Raw genomic sequence first — 16,552 nt, forward strand, 5'->3', positions numbered from 1 at the left:
AGGAAGAGCTCAACCATTTCTTCTTCACCAATCGGGGTATTGACTCGAGCAGCCTGCTCCATCCATCTGAGTCCAAATTCCCTAAACCTTTCCTCCGGCTTCTTTTCCATTCTAGATAGGGAGGAGCGGTTTGGGGTAACACCTGATCTGTATTGAAAGTATCGAACAAAATCTTGAGCCATATTACCCAATGTAGGCCAATTACCAACATCTTGACGATTATGCCATTCCAAAGCTGCCCCAGTCAGTCTCTCACTGAAGTATGCCATCAACAAATCATCTTTCTCGCCAACACTTCTCATTTTACTGCAATAATCCCTCAAATGGGCTATCGGATCTCCACACCCATCATACAAGTTAAACTTTGGCACTTTAAACCCCGCGGGTAGGCGAACGTTAGGGGACACAGACAGTTCTTTGTAGGACATGTTGCCCTGATCTTCCCTTCCTTGTTTGTTCTTCGAGGATTGTTCTATGTCTTTCAGCCTCCTAGGTATCCCCTCTTTCCTTTCTCTTCCTGTGAACCTTTCATTTTCAATATGCAACTTATCCCGAGGGCTCTATTTGTATGAGTTGGGAACTTTGTGGGCAACCTCTGAGGGGTAATATCGGGCATCATGAGCTTTGAGTGGGTGTTCATTGTTGGGGATGGTGGAAAATACAGGAGGGCAATTTTTAGGAAAGGTAATTGGAATATGAGTGACGGAGCTACTAGGGTGGTTGGGAAAGCCATAATAAGCAGGTAGATCTGGAGAGTATGGAGGATCATCTGGTACTGTGACCGGTGTTTGGGTAAGGGTAGCCTTTAGGAAGCTATGTGGTGGCGGGGGTAGTACCTTCCCAATCATCCAAGCCTGATACATGTTAGCCATGTGTTGTTTTAACATCTTTACCTTTTAAACCAACCCATTGTCCTATTCAACCAACTGATTTCGAGCCCCGGTATCAACCAACTCAGTTCTGTTGTTGTCTGCCATTGTCTTTTGACTTTGTGTTGTAGAGAAGAGTTACCACTTTAAAAACTACAAACCAACCACCCTTCTTCTATGAATATAACAAAATGAAGTCATCACGTTAGCGTTAGGGCATTTAACATAATATAATCTCACTTTATGTGCAATGCACCTAGCCACAGTTATCGGTTCTAAAATGACTTCTAGGGTACAAAGATCAGCTGGCATCATCCCAATTTGTTCATTACAACCTCTCTTTTCTTTGCTTTTCTAGCACTTGTTGGCTTGCCCATTTTCTTTCATTTCTCTTTTTGTTTTTTCATCATCCCCATTTCTTTCTCTCACATCTCACATCTCACGATTTCACCTCTTTTCTTTTCTCTTTTCTTTTTTTTCTCTTTTCTTTTTTGTTCCTTTTCTTTTAACAATTTAAAAAAAATGATTCGATCGAACCCTATGTAGGTTGCCTACGTATCATAACCCCGCATGAATCAGATCTTTGCGTAGTTTTGGAAGATCGGGAATAAAGTAAACAAACTAACGTTTCCATTTTTCTTTTCTTTTCTTTCTTTTTTTTCCTTTCTTTTTTTTTAAAAACAGGTACTCTATGAGAAATTATCAAGAAAAAACCCTAAAAGAGAAAATATATATATATATATATTTGGTTCTTTGTTTGAAGGAAATCTAAGGAATAAACCACAGAAAGACATTTTGGATCCTCATTTGATATCCTGACGTAAGATCTCGAAGCAAGCAATGAAAAAGATAAAACAGAATGTTTTTTGGATTTCAATTTTCATTGCCTAAAGGAAAAATTCCAATGATAAACAAAATATGAAGTATGCTTTTTTTCTATGTTCAATATCCTAAAGTTCTAATGAAAATAAAAAGAATTTTTTTTTCATTTTTCACTAATTTCCCAAAGAAATACCTCAAAAGAAAATCTTTTGGATTTTGGAATTAATACCTTAAAGAAGGATTTTAAAGAAGTACTAAAAGAAAACTCTCTTTTTTGTTTTTGAATTTTGGTCCGAGTATAGTAGAGGAAATATAAAAATAATTTTTATTTTGATATTAATTGCCTAGAGGAAAACAATTTCAAAAGGAGAATTTTTTTTTTATATTCTTATAACAAAAACGCAAAATTCTTCTTCTTCTTTTTGGATTTTCGACTTGTAACACATTTCCATATACAAAATAAGAAATACCATAACAAAAGACACGACAAACTTAACCTGACTATTACAAACTCTCACATCACCTAAAAGACTGGATACTACTATACAAGACTAGAAAATAAAACATGAACCATTGACTCAAAAACATAAAATGGCTCCTCGAGCAGCTCCTGAATGCAGTGATCTTGGGGTATCTGTCATGCCCAAACTCCGGTAAGTAAATCCACACCTGTATAAGAAAACTTAAACTAACACTATGTGAGATAATAACGTTCCCTACTAGACACATGCAAGACATGGTTGTGACTATTTTTGTAAAATGGCTTATTTGGCCAAAAGGTGGCTAGAAGTGCAAAATTTGGCTAGGACCCCGCAAATCCAAGAACCTAAGATTTATTAGGAAGACCGGACCCTATGTGGGTTGCCTACGTATCACGCCCCAAAAGACAAGAATCAGGTATGCATAGTTCGGGCAATTTTGGATATGGGCAAGAATAATAAAAAAAACAACTAATCTAGACCAAATATATTTTATTTTTTTGTCTTGTTTTGAAACATGACGAAACTTGTAAACTCTTTTTTGGATTTTTTTGATTTTTGATTTTTGAAAAATGATGAAAAAGTGCAAAATCTTTTTTTTTTATTTTCAAGCTCTTTTTTTTAACGAAAATGTGACAGAAAACATAATTAGGCCACATTCGCTTTATCTTCACACTTCACCCTCTCTTTTTCTTTTTTCTTTTTTCTTTTTTCTTTTTCTCTTTCTTTTTTTCATTCGCCCTCAATTATCATTGGTCCGCCAAATGACCCTTTTTCCCTTGAAGAAATGCAACATGTAGCACATAGGATGCATCAAGATGGTCTGTTATTTTGGATAAACCTGTCCTAGATGGACCCAACCCCTGTGTTGAGTCCCCAAAGTCAAATGCACATGATGCAATCAAACGTTCCTACTAGGGATCCGGCATGAGGCTGTATTTTTTCTAGGTTTAAATCCTAGGGTTTTGGTCTAGACTTGGGATACCCGAGCGGACAACTGGGGCCGAGGAGGGGGCGACGTACCGGGAGCACTGAAGTCTGCCCGTCCTTGTCGCTTGCCCAGCCTCGTTCTATTTGGTATAATTTTTACAGAAAAAGCGGGCTACGCGAACGTATGCACCATTTTCAGAAGACTCAGATGGGTGGCGTAAGAAGACAGTTATATACAATTCCAACAATATCAAAGCGGTAAACAGATAGAAATTAACATAAAGGTTCACAGAATACAGTATTATGAACAATAAATAAAGCCAAGTAAAATCATGAAACAAGCTCGAATTCTTGAACCCTGAACCAGAGATTCTGGGTTCGATCCCCAGTAGAGTCGCCAGAGCTGTCACACTTCCTTTTTCACTTACACCCCCGAAAGGGTATATATTTAAGGGATTTTTTCCAATGAAAGGACAATCGAAACGGTATCGTTTATTAAAAATTAGAGTCGCCACTTGGAAGATTTATGGTGTCCCAAGTCACCGGTTGAATCCCGAATCAGGAAAATATGAATCTGTAATGCAGTCCGCGAACCAGAAATTCGGGTAAGGAATTATGTTAACCTGGGAGAAGGTGTTAGGCATCCCCGAGTTCTGTGGTTCTAGCACGGTCGCTTTGATCATACTTGGCTTATTAAAATTGATTAATTACTAACTTTAGACCCTATGTGCATTTGTCTATTAATCATTTTTAAATGAAGAAAATTATCTCGAAGCGGGTCACGCGTACGTGTACCCACGATCTATAACATGAAATTTCCTCCATCCCTTTTATTTGTTGGAGGGATAGAGAGACAAATTGAACTGCTAATGTAATACAAAGAATTGCCAAATGGTAAACAAAATACGAAAGACCAAGTTCATCTCATGTTATAGCCAATTAGTCTATTCCATTTGCAAACAAAGGCTTGTAATTAACGTCATTTTTGTTATCCAGTAAACTATTCGTTAGTATAACGGAAAACTTTACCATGACTAGTAGCAAAACACATCTTATATGTTGTAAAACTACGGGAAAGTACGTAACCCAGAATTAATGAGATTCTTCCTCAAAATATCACAAGCAACAAAAATTCACATAAATCTTCACATTGAACCATAATTATAAGAAATACACGAAATGAAACAAAGGGCGAAGAACAGGAACTTTCGAACCTCGACGAACTCAGAACGACAAACGACGACCTCGAACGGAACAAGCAACAACGAACGGAGATTCGGACAGGTTTAACAAACGAGCTCCTTGAGAGACTCAAAGCTGCGGAACTTACATAGCGAACTGAAAGAGAACGAAAATGGCGATGACTGTAGCGTCACAAATGCTCGCCGGTTGCTGGAATTTTCCGGCGGGTTAAAGACTAGCAACGGTGCGTCTGGAACTCGTTATGCCGACGAGCTGTTGGAGCTTGTTTTTCCAGCGAGTTTCAGGCATAGGTGGGGGTTGTTTGATGATTAACGTTGGGGTCGTTGAGGTGGAGCTTCTTTCATGGCTGTTGCGGCTGAAACTTCATTAAAGCTCTATGTTATTCTTTCATTCCTTGTTTTGTTTGTCAAGTGAAAAGGAACTCACACACACAAGATTGAACTCGAAAGAAGATGATGACGACAGGTAAGGGTCTGTTCGTTTTGGTCTTGAGAACGAGGAAGAGGCCCGGCGTCGATGGGGAAGGTCGTTTGGTTCCCGGAGAAACAGAACGGAGGGGGGAATCTGTTGATGTTTGTGGTTGGTTCTTTGAGAGGATGGGGTGTGAGGAAGGAGATGGAAAACCAGGGTGGGGTGCGTGAAGAAGACGATGCAGGGGGGTGGGGTTCGTTCCTTGCGCAGCTTCTGCGTATTTTGCTTTCAGCTTCTTCCTTCTTTTTATTATCCGCCTGGTTCGTTCTTATTATTTATATATAGTTTAGGTTTTTTTTGGTAGGGTTTTTAGGTTAAGGGGTATGGGCCTAGGGATTGTGGGCTTGGAAATTGTGGGCTAGGTCCAAAATTAGGCCTAAAAGCGGGTTGCTCGAGCCCAAGTTCTATCCTTTCCCCGCGAACAAGACTAAAAATACGATCTCAATTATTAATTAGTACTACTATTCAAATAATTATTAAAATAAAACTAATCATTAAAATAAATCTATTTTTGGTATTTTCAAATATCATATTAAAATAAAAATACGATACCTTTTTTGTATATTTTTTGGATTAAAAATGACTACAAAACCTTAATGAACCTATTTTTTGTAAATTTTGTTTTCTTGTAATAAAATAGAGTAAAAGAGTCAAAATTACTTAAAATATTTATATTATGCCTAAATTAAATATTTACGCGCTAAAATATGAAAAATCTTGGGGAGGGTCAAAAATCACATGTCTACACCCCTGACAGGAATTCATTGTCAAATCTAAAAAAGAAGTCCTCGGAGAGCTTCCGAGAGTATGCTGTCAAATGGCGCAAACAAGCGGCCAGGGTCAAGCCTCCTATGGACGAAACAAAGATGGTCAGTGTCTTCCTTCAAGCCCAAGAGGCTGATTATTATCAAAACATGATGTCTACGATGGGTAAGTCATTTTCTGAAGCCATTAAAATCGGTGAAATGGTTGAAAATGGGTTGAAAACAGGGCGAATCTTGAGTCAGACTGCTATAAGGGCTACCTCCCAAGCAATCCAAGGTGGGTCTGGAGGAGTATCAAACCAAAAGAAGAAGGAAGAAGCAGCAATGGCAATTTCAATTGCAAGACAACCCCGTCCACCTAGACCTCATTTCTCTGAAAGAACCCCACAACATTAATATCCCCACCAAGATGTGGCTTATGCTATGGTTCCTCAGCCATACACAGTGATGAATGCCCCACCCTACGTTACGCCACAATAACAATTTAATCAAAACCGAGCTCCATTTCCCAGAATCAACCTCCTCACCAAGCTCACTATAATCCTCGACCTCCATAGAACAACTTTCGTGCCCAGGAACCACTCAAGATACCAAACTTCATACCCATCAGTGAGTCTTATTCCAGCCTTTTCCCCAAACTTGTTCAGATGGGTTTGTTGCAGACTGTACCCTAAACCAGGTAGAACCCAGTGTCGCCTGCTTACAGAGCTGGTACTCGATATGCCTACCATTCAGGGGCAGAAGTGCACGCCCCAACCTCGGGAGGCATGACCGATACTCAATCGAGTGAGCCCAACTGAGCAAGTCTTATCAAACACTACTCATCCAACTCAATATGAATAAGGAAACCATGCTTTTATTTATTTAGACGAGGAAAGATAGTACATTCAGCATCTTTGTTCATTTTATATCACAACATTAAATCATAGTTAAGTATCCAAGATTCCATACAATTATAGTTTAAAAGAAAGCAAGAGTACAAGGTTACAACATGGTTCATTGACCTACCCAATACCCGTACATAACCCACACAAACGTCTATGGAGCCTCTAATGATATAAAAGATAGTGATAACCATGCCGGCAACAAGGCCCTGGCTATACCTCAAAATGGATGTCCATAACAAAAGGTGTACAACATGACCCCTTGAAGGAGGAAGGGGCTTACCAAGATTTTGATAAAAGGATGTTTGCTACACACGATCGGCAGTACCTGCTATAGAGCCACCTACATTCATTTAAAATGTAGCGCCCCCGGCAAAAGGGACGTTAGTACCATGGAATAGTACTAGTATGTATAACTAAACATCATCCGGTTAGAAAGAACAACCATTCAAGAGTAAAGAGGAAATAGTAAAGGCAACAAAGTTTCAAATAAGCACCATGCCAACAATATAAGAGGTTCACATGATTTTCACATTTCATAACTCATGTGTCACATTGTTCCCATATCTAACATTTACCTTGTCGCTTAAAGTCATAGGCATATACAAAAGCAATTTAAGTCATAAGCATAGAAGGAAATTCATCAAGTTTGGCATGTTAGTTCTAAAGTAACCTTTAGTTAGGCATTTAGCACATAAATCATGTTCTCCACACATCTTCCATTTACAAGAATAGCACATTAAACACATAAAGAAGTACTTACCACATATATTTTTACAACATCAATTCACTTAACATAACAAGCATTGCATCAGTCACGTTTCGAACTTACAACACTTACACGGGCACCATGGAAGCTCAATTTCTAAGAGGAGGGGATTTTAGCCATACATACCTCAATAAAGCTTTCCCCTAATTCTTATAAAATTCTGGGACCCTTAGCACTTCAATCTATTGTATAAAAATTACAATTGAACCAAGAATTAGAGACGAGAGTAAGATTCTAGCTTGTTTGAGCATATTATCAAACACAAAAAGGCGCATTATGATCTTAGGTCCCTTGTGTAAGTGATTTCTTCAATGTTATACTCCAATTATTATCCTTTTAGTTCTCATCTTCCCCATACCCCATTGTCCCTTATGCATGCAAGACTATTATCCCTCTTACCCAAGAACTCAATTGTTAATCACCTATTTTTAAATAGAATCCCAAAATTACAGATTATGGAACAAGTTCTTACCTTTTAAGGTGAAGACCTAGCAACTTTCTTGACAATCTTCAAAATTTTGGGGTAAGAGTTGGGTGGGGATTAGATGAAGGTCACCCCTTCTCTCTCTAGAACTCCTCTTCTCACTCTATTTTCAGTAAAAATGACATAGAGAAGATTGGATGGGGTGTTTTAATGGAATAGGGTCGGGTCTTAAAAATTAGAAAATAGGAGCCCCGAGTCAGATCTGTTGCGGCCCGCATAATGGACAGCAAATCTGCTCCCCAAAACCTGAACACACTATCTGGGTATGTGGTAGAGATGCAGTTCGCATACCCGTTCTGCGGCCGCATAATGCACCGCAGAACTGCCCCTTACAAAATTCCAAGGGAATTACGCGACGACTATGCGGTCCGCATATCGGTTATGCGATCGCATAATTGACCTCAAATTTGACCAACACACTGACTCACTTTGCGGCGACTATGTGGTTCGTATACCTGATATGCGACCGCATTCTCGACCGCAGAATTGCACTTTTTTGGAAAATATTATTTTTTGACTTTTTAGCGCATAGATCAGTCCAAAAGGGTCTGAACACATGTTCCTAACTTAGCACCACGAGATTCGGGTTTTTGAGCAGAAATCTTCACGGAGCCTTACAAGAAGGGCATGATACAGATGACTATTGGACCCTGAAGAGGGCTGTGGAAAATCTGATAGAACAAAAGAGAATAGTGTTGAAGGACGAAGACGTTCCTAATGTAACCAACAATCCATTATCGACTCACAACAACAAGCTGGTTATTGGAATGATTTGTGAAGATAGAGAGTTTGAACCAGCTTTAAAAGCCATCATTGCCATAGTCGATGTGGAAAAGAAGCCAAAAGCTGTCGTGAAACAAGACAAGGGGGAGAAGAAGAGCAAACCTACCCCTTAGAATACAGAAAAGAAAGTGGGAATTAAGATCGGGGCATCGCCCTCAAAAGATGTCCTTCTCTATGTTCCACGAGGCCACAAGATAGAACAAATGTCATTGAGCCCTCCTAGAAGGTTTGAGCTAAACAAGGGAGCAGAAATGTATGTGCCCAAAGGGACCTACGTGGTGCGGGGGCCAATAATTCCACCAAGGCTGAATGAGCCCGTGGTTATTGTCCGCGCACCGCAAAGGCCCATGACAGATCCCACTGCCGTTCCATGGAACTACAACAAATCGGTAGTAACTTACAAAGGTAAAGAGATCTTAGGAGAAGATAAGGAAAATAACCCGGCTGAAAAGTACCTCAATCTGGAGGAAGTGAATAATGCCACAAAGAAACGTTTCCCACCCAAGAAGCCAGTGAGTGCTGAAGAAGCAGAAGAGTTTTTTCGGAAAATGAAAATGGCAGACTACGAGATAATTGACCAACTTCGGAAGTCTCCTGCCCAAGTCTCTTTGTTGTCTTTGCTAATGAATTCAACTGAACATCAAAAAGTGTTGATCAAAACTCTCAACGAAGCATATGTACCCATTGAAACCACTGTAGAACAGTTAGCGAGGATGGCGGAAAGGTTTTTTGTAGTCAATCACATCTCTTTTATAAGTTGCAGGGTTGAATGAAAAAGGAGGATGTGAGATCAGTGGAATAGACATTAGAGCAAACAAAGTCCTGTAGGTGGGAGGGTTATTTAGTAACTCTAGTAGATATCCTAATGACTGGTGTAGGAGTGGGTGTAATGGGCAAACCAGTGTTTGTGGGAGAAAGAGAATCAGAAGAGTGAGGTGATGGTAAGGAAGAGGGTTGAGGTGAGTGAAGTCTGGTGGGACTAGGTGATGAAGGTAGAGTAGGTTCAAAGGAAGATGTGGGTGGTGAAAAATCACTGGTGGTTGCGTCTACAGGGGAAGCGGTAGAAAATATCTGATCTGGGATGGAAATATCTGAGTGAGGTGAGGAAGTTGAAGCAAAAGGATAGATGTTTTCATGAAAATGAACATCTCTACACACAAAATTCTTTTAGTATCTAAGTCCAACACTTTATATCCCTTTTGACCTAAAGGATATCCTATAAAGACACAACTCTTTGCCCTTGGCTCAAATTTGTTTCTACCACTAGGCAAGGTAGAAACATAACAAAGACATCCAAAAAACCTTAATGAATCATAGGAATGATATTTTTATTGAACAGAATAGAGTAAGGTGTTTTTCCTTGAAGAACCTTGGAAGGCAGCATGTTTATTAGGTGTGTTGCAGTTAATAGACACTCTCCCCAATATATGATAGGTACCTTTGATTGAAAAAGTAAAGCTATTGCTATTCTAATAAGTGTCTATGTTTTCTCTCAACGATGCCATTCTGTTGAGGTGTTGATACACAAGAAGTCTGGTGTATTTTCCCTTGAGAACTGAGAAAGGCTGCTTGTTGTGATCCCTTGCCTAATTCAAATGCATTATCTGTTCTCAATTTATGTACCTTAACTGCAAATTGTTTTTCAACCATTGATAAAAAATTCTTTAAGATTGTAAAAGCATTACTCTTAGTGCTTAACAAGAATATCCAAGTCCTCCTGCTAAAATCATCCACACTGGTTAAAAAATACTTAAAACCATTATAGGTAGGTTCCTTATAAGGGCCCCATGTATCCACGTGAATTAATTCAAATGCTCTTTTGGATTTGTTTTGACTCAAAGAAAAAGGAATCCTAGTTTGCCTAGCTTTAGGACAAATATCACATAAGCAATCAGAATTGGAAGATAATGAAACAAAACTAAGATTCTTCATTGATGAGAAAGGCATATGCCCCAATCTAACATGCCAAAGGTTTACATCTGTAACCATATTAGCAAAAAATGGTAAGATAACTAAAATTTGGTTGAAAACATTGTGAAATGAAGGTGAAATAGTTTTCTCCTTAAGACTAGGCTTCAACAGGTAGAGTCCCTCATTTGTATCACCAAAAACTCGAGGCCTCTTCATTAAAGGGGCCTGCAATAGACATTGAGTAGGGGTGAATAAAACTATGCATTGAACTGAACAAAAAATCTATTGTACATGAAGAACCTTTTCTAGAATGAAATTGGGAGAGATGGGTACTTTCCCTGTATGTGTAACTGTCACTTTAAATGAATTAGGCAGATTTATGTGTAAAGGTGTAGGAAGAGGATCTAAAGAGATAAAAGCATTTGAATCAAAATACATATGTTCTGAAGCCCCTGAAATTCGTATTGAAAACAGAAAAACAACTTCCAGTATATTTGTGAATAGTACTAGCTACTGCACTTGCATTTATCTCTGAACTGTTGCCTCCATCTGAAACTTTTACTTGTCTGATCATCTAAATCAGTTGTGAGAATTGATCCTTAGAGAGGTGTTGATTTAGGACTTCATTATAACTGCTTGTTGCATCATCTGTTTGATCCCATGTAAGCACCTCATTGCTCCTAATCTGGTTTTGATTTCCTTTGGCATTTGTGAATTCAAAGTCCTCAGGAAATCCAATAATCATGTAACAATCTGCAACTGTGTGTCCTATCTTTTTGCTATGAGTGTAAGGTACATTAGGGTCGAACCTTTGTTTCTTTGGTTTTGAAGTTGTTTTTCTTTGTGATTGTTTTTCAAATCTCTACATATTGTTTCCTGATTTCTGGAATTGCATAGGGTTTCCTCCCTTTTGAGACTGCTAATTCTGCCCTGTGTACCTTTGCATTTGCTTGTTATTTCTTAGTGCATAACTTGCCTGATTTCCCACCCTGAAGGATGAAGAATCAGAAGAAATGAGAGGATTCATATAGACTTCTCTCTGACTCTCATCCTGTAATACTAGAGAATAAGCATGGTCTATACTAGGCAAAGGATTCAACATTAAAATATTTCCCCTAGCTTGACCATAAACATCACAAGCCCATGAGAAACTGTATAAGTCTCTCATCATCCAAGGATTTTTCATGCTTTTGTTTCCCTGAACATACACAAGCACAAACACATTTCACATCACAAAGTAGAGAATCCAGCTCATCCCATAAACGTTTGAGTTTTGTAAAGTAACTTGCTATGTCATTTGTTCCTTGAACTAGAGAAGATAGTTCCTTATGCAAGTGGTACAATTTTGCTCCATTTGATTTTCCAAATCTGTGTTCTAGACTGATCCAAAAATTCTCTTGCAGATTTGGAGTAGATAACACTGTCTCCAATGTCCTTGGAAAGTGAATTCAACAGCCAAGAAGTGACCATATCGTTGCACCTGGTCCATGGCTGGTATTCCTTGGTTGTGATGGCAGGAGCAACACAGGTTCCATCAAAAAATCCCAGTTTATTCTTCGCTGAAAGTGCAATTAGAACAGACCTTTTCTAACTTTGAAAGCCTTTTCCATCAAAGACTGCATTCATCAAGCTCATTCCTAGAGCATCTGATGAATGCAAGAAATAAGGGTGATTTGGATCGAAGTTAGCTCCATTGCTGGAAGCAGTTTGAGGGAGAGTGACACCTGTTGTATCACCCATAGTGAATGAAACTGTGATGAACAGAAAATTGAAGAAGAATGAAGATTAATTCAGAAACGAGCTATGTGTGCTCTGATACCATGAAGGATTGTAAATATGAGAATAGATCTGTGAAATTTTCTGTATATCTCATTATCTGCAGTAACAGTGTATTTACAAGTATTTGTGTAAAGAAAGAAAAAGAAAAAATAAGAAAACTAGAAAATTATTTATACAACTGTCCACTCCTTATTTGCTATGTAGTAACCAATTAACAGAATAATATTCTCCTCTATATATTTACACGGTTCACATGTGTGGGGATTTAATGTGGAATCCAAAGTTGTGCAACCGTACATTTCCTTATCTGGACGATGCTTATTTAATCCATCTAGATTTGATCAAGGGGCAGGATTAAGCCATGTGTCAATGTTGAAGATGGGCTAGACTTAACCTAAAGTGTTATGTCTCTCATTCTCTTCTTCCTTATGAGAGTGAATAGCCGTCATTGACATCTTCTTTTCCACCATTGATACCTTCTTCTCAACAGAATATAAATGGGGTGACAGAAATATTTGGATGGTAGTGTCCAAAATATTGATTAACGAGAGACAGTAAAAGAAAGTTCATGAATTCAAGAAAAAAATTACATTTAACGAATTTAACCTTTGACGAGCTTTATCTCCCTCGAGTTTTTGTTTCTCCTCCCTCCCTAGCCCTCTCTTTTTTCAACATCATAAAAGTTCTTAAAGCAATTTCTTTTAAACAAGCAGTTAATTATACTGTTGGTCTTAGAAGCATGTCACGATAATTTTCTTTGTTAGGCATAACTATTTCAATTTGAAGAAAATATTTGGTATGATATTTCTCTTTAAAAAGTTGATATTGCCTGCCAACTTTAAATAATGTGTATGCAGACTTTCATGCCTCTTAAATGTCCCTCCGAGTTTATTAAACGTCAGTTTTGAGGAAGCCTGAGTATTTAATACTCCATCCATTTTAATTTGTTTGAATCTTTTCACAGCACGAGAGTTAACTTAATTAATTTTCGGTGTGAATTCACATAAAAAAAAAAAAAATTAAAATAAAATTTACATATTTTGAAAAGTACTATAGATTGCAATAGCTTAAAAATTATTTGCAAAAATTATGATAAAAGAAAACCTTATTTAACTCCCCAAAAAATAAAGATTCATTCCTTTTGAAACGGAGGGAGTATACGGTATTATTGAATGTAAGAGTGATTATGCATTCTGGTTGAAGAGAGCAATTATATTGCATGCCTACCAAGTGTTTTTTGCATTCTGGTTTATATTGCATGTCTACCAAGTGTTAATCATATATGTGCATACTTAATTTCATGCCTCTTAAATGCCCATTACCCGCCCTACGTTAGTTTTGAGGAAGCAACAAAATTAAATGGAGAACTTAATTCCCCCCAAAAAAGAAAAGAAAAAAGCACTGAATACAACAGTTCAATTCGGCTGCCGAATTAATATATACTTCCTCCGGTCCAAAATAAGTGATTTTCTTTTGCTGTTTTCACACATATTAAGAAATTCACCTTTTAACATTAATTAGTAATGAAATTGACCATATTAACATTTATTGTCTCTTCACATAAACACTTCTAACACATACTCTAACATTAATTACTCCAAGAGCAATGTGGGAAAAAAAATAATTAATTCATTCTTGAAATCTGGAAAAATCACTTATTTTGGACAACAAGAAAAAAGCCAAAAAATCACTTATTTTGGACTGAAGGGAGTAAGTATTTGTGGATGCACGGGAGAAGTTATTGTCCTGTAGCTGGAGGGGAGCCTCAGCCAGCAGACAACTCTATAAAAACCAAGTAATGTAACCAGTTGTTGCAACAAGGAAGTTCCTCTTGTACTCGCAATGGCAAATAAGCTCAGGTAATTATATACTACTATTATTTAAATGGTGCTAATAGGCCTTTTAATTTCTTGTCTCTTGCTCATTTGAATTACCTAGCTGTCTCAATCTAGGGGTGTACAGATCGAATCGGAAAACCGCACCAAACGGAAAAGTTAAACTAAATCGATTAAAAAACCTGACTAGATTTGGTTTGATTTAGTTTGGTATTGAGTAAAAAAAAAAAAAAAGAACCAAACCGACATATAAATATATAATTTTTATATATACTTTTAAGATTTTATATAGAAGTTTCTTTAAAAAATATCTAGAAATATTTGGGATTATCTTGCGGGATATAATATTTAATAGTATATGAAGTGCTCCATATTTATTAACCTTAAATAATGGGTTGTATGATCATTTTCTCATTAAGTGTTACTGAAATGCGTCAAATCTCTTTGTTCTTCCATATTCATATCATATGTTAAGATCTATTAAATTGTTATATCTTTTTCGAATGTGAAGTGATTATTATTATTTAGGTATCGTATCGATTTTTATGTTTAATTATTAAATTTGGTTAACCATGAAAGTGTACATCAACGAAACATTATTGTTAGACGACTAAAAAGAATAACTATTATGTGTTACTAAGAAAATTTTCTCATAATAATATTTTAATAGATAATATGCTTGTCAATTTTTTATATTTTTACTAAACATATATTTACTTATCAAAAAGTGAATAAAGTAAGATTGAAATAATATTTAAGTAACAAAAAACCCGAAAAATCCGAAAAATCCAACAAAACCAAATCAATCCAAACTGATATAGTTGGTTTGGTTTGATTTTGATAAAAGGGGAATCAACCCGGTCCATGTACACCCCTACTCAAATCTGTTTCCTTTATGGTTTCACTATCAGCAGGACGTCTCTAACGTACATGTCTACTCCATTTTACTTTATACATGCATTTGGAAAAGATGCAAATTATTTAGCTCGGTACAAATTTGAAGTGTAAAATGTGCATGCATCATAAAACTAAAACTTAATTACTAGTACTAATATTTGGTTTACTCATTTTATTGCACTAGGTTGGAGGGTAAAGTGGCTGTAATTACTGGTGCAGCAAGTGGCATTGGAGAAGCAACTGCAAGATTGTTTGTGGAACATGGGGCTCGAGTGGTAATTGCGGACATTCAAGACGAACTTGGTCTCCAAGTAGTGGCGTCCATTGGAACAGACATGGCCAGCTACTGCCACTGCGACGTCACTGACGAGAAACAAGTCGAGGAAACTGTCGCCTACGCTGTTGAAAAATACGGCACTCTCGACATCATGTTTAGCAATGTCGGAACACTGAACTTCTGCAGTGTTCTCGACATGGATGTGACGGCATTTGAGAAGACAATGGCCGTCAATGTGCGAGGTACCGCATTAGCCGTCAAGCATGCAGCTAGAGTCATGGTTGCTAAACAAGTTAAGGGATCCATCATATGCAACGCGAGCATTGAGGCTATTCTTGCTGGGGCAGCCTCGTTGGCTTACGTAGCGTCGAAGCACGCAGTCGTAGGCATTGTGAAAGCGGCGGCGCGTGAGCTAGGGCTACACGGGATCAGGGTGAACGGCGTATCCCCTTATGGCATTGCGACGCCACTCGTATGCAAAGCCTACGGGTGCGATGATGCCGGTTCGTTGGAAGCTGGAATATCTGGAAATGCTCACTTGAAAGGTGTTACGTTGAGCACAGAGCATATCGCACAAGCAGCACTTTTCTTGGCGTCAGATGAATCAGCTTACATTAGCGGTCATAATTTGGCTGTCGATGGCGGCCTCAGTTCTATGTTGAAGCTGAATTACTAAATCCTCTCATTAGTGTAAAATGTCATCTTATTAATAAAATAACTGCTAGCAACTTGCAGCATAGCAAGTTTGGTTTGTCTATCCCGTCAAATAGGCGTCGTTCTTCATGTTCTGATTTGGTTCAGTTTTTATTAAAAGAAATCATAACTCTTTCATTTACCTAATAACGTTCTTACATTCATAGATATACTTTCACCTTTAACCAATATTAACAATTTAAAAGAATGAAAAAATAAGTCGTAACTTCTTTTTATATAGGATGCAAAACAAGTCATGACTATTATAGGGCAATTTGCATATAGGATGCAAAACTTGTAATGACTATTGGGCAATTTGCACAAATAGGATCTTTTAGTGCCTGTTTAATTCCAAAAAGTGATTCTAAATTCTGGCAACTATTTTTCCAAAACTTTTTTTAACGGATCAAAAGATAAAGGGTGGGTCTAAAAGGTTCATGCAGCGTAATTTCTCTTCATGACTATTCCACTAGTACCTACCGCATATAAATGGTCGCACCACTAAGATTTTGAATATTCTCAATCAACAACCAGACTGCCGTTCAGTGTCTGAAATTCAAACCACTAATTAAATAACTTCTAAAGTAACAAAACATGCTCCATACTCTACATAACTTATTGATCAATGTCAATGATTTCAGATTGCGTACTCAATGAATATGGCAAACCATACCAATAAACCCCCCCAACTATTATGGAAGA

The 16,552-nt window shown here is 37.7% G+C and overlaps 2 protein-coding genes across 2 annotated transcripts; one reads left to right on the forward strand and one right to left on the reverse strand.

Annotated features, from left to right (window-relative positions):
* Positions 1 to 9,922: 9,922 nt before the first annotated feature.
* Positions 9,923 to 12,618, reverse strand: LOC138872188 (uncharacterized). The gene is made up of 8 exons (XM_070150333.1): positions 12,543 to 12,618; positions 12,189 to 12,245; positions 11,971 to 12,120; positions 11,711 to 11,928; positions 11,308 to 11,567; positions 11,003 to 11,148; positions 10,703 to 10,821; positions 9,923 to 10,594 (listed from the first exon to the last, which is right to left on the reverse strand). Exons 1-8 carry the CDS (start codon positions 12,616 to 12,618, stop codon positions 9,923 to 9,925), a joined length of 1,698 nt encoding a protein of 565 aa, XP_070006434.1.
* Positions 12,619 to 13,969: 1,351 nt separating this feature from the next.
* On the forward strand, positions 13,970 to 15,924 carry LOC104230849 (short-chain dehydrogenase reductase 3b-like). The gene is made up of 2 exons (XM_009783744.2): positions 13,970 to 14,007; positions 15,065 to 15,924. Exons 1-2 carry the CDS (start codon positions 13,991 to 13,993, stop codon positions 15,831 to 15,833), a joined length of 786 nt encoding a protein of 261 aa, XP_009782046.1. The 5' UTR covers positions 13,970 to 13,990; the 3' UTR covers positions 15,834 to 15,924.
* Positions 15,925 to 16,552: the final 628 nt, after the last annotated feature.

The sequence above is a fragment of the Nicotiana sylvestris genome, chromosome 1 (assembly GCF_000393655.2).
Source record: "Nicotiana sylvestris chromosome 1, ASM39365v2, whole genome shotgun sequence".
Taxonomy (NCBI): domain Eukaryota; kingdom Viridiplantae; phylum Streptophyta; class Magnoliopsida; order Solanales; family Solanaceae; genus Nicotiana; species Nicotiana sylvestris.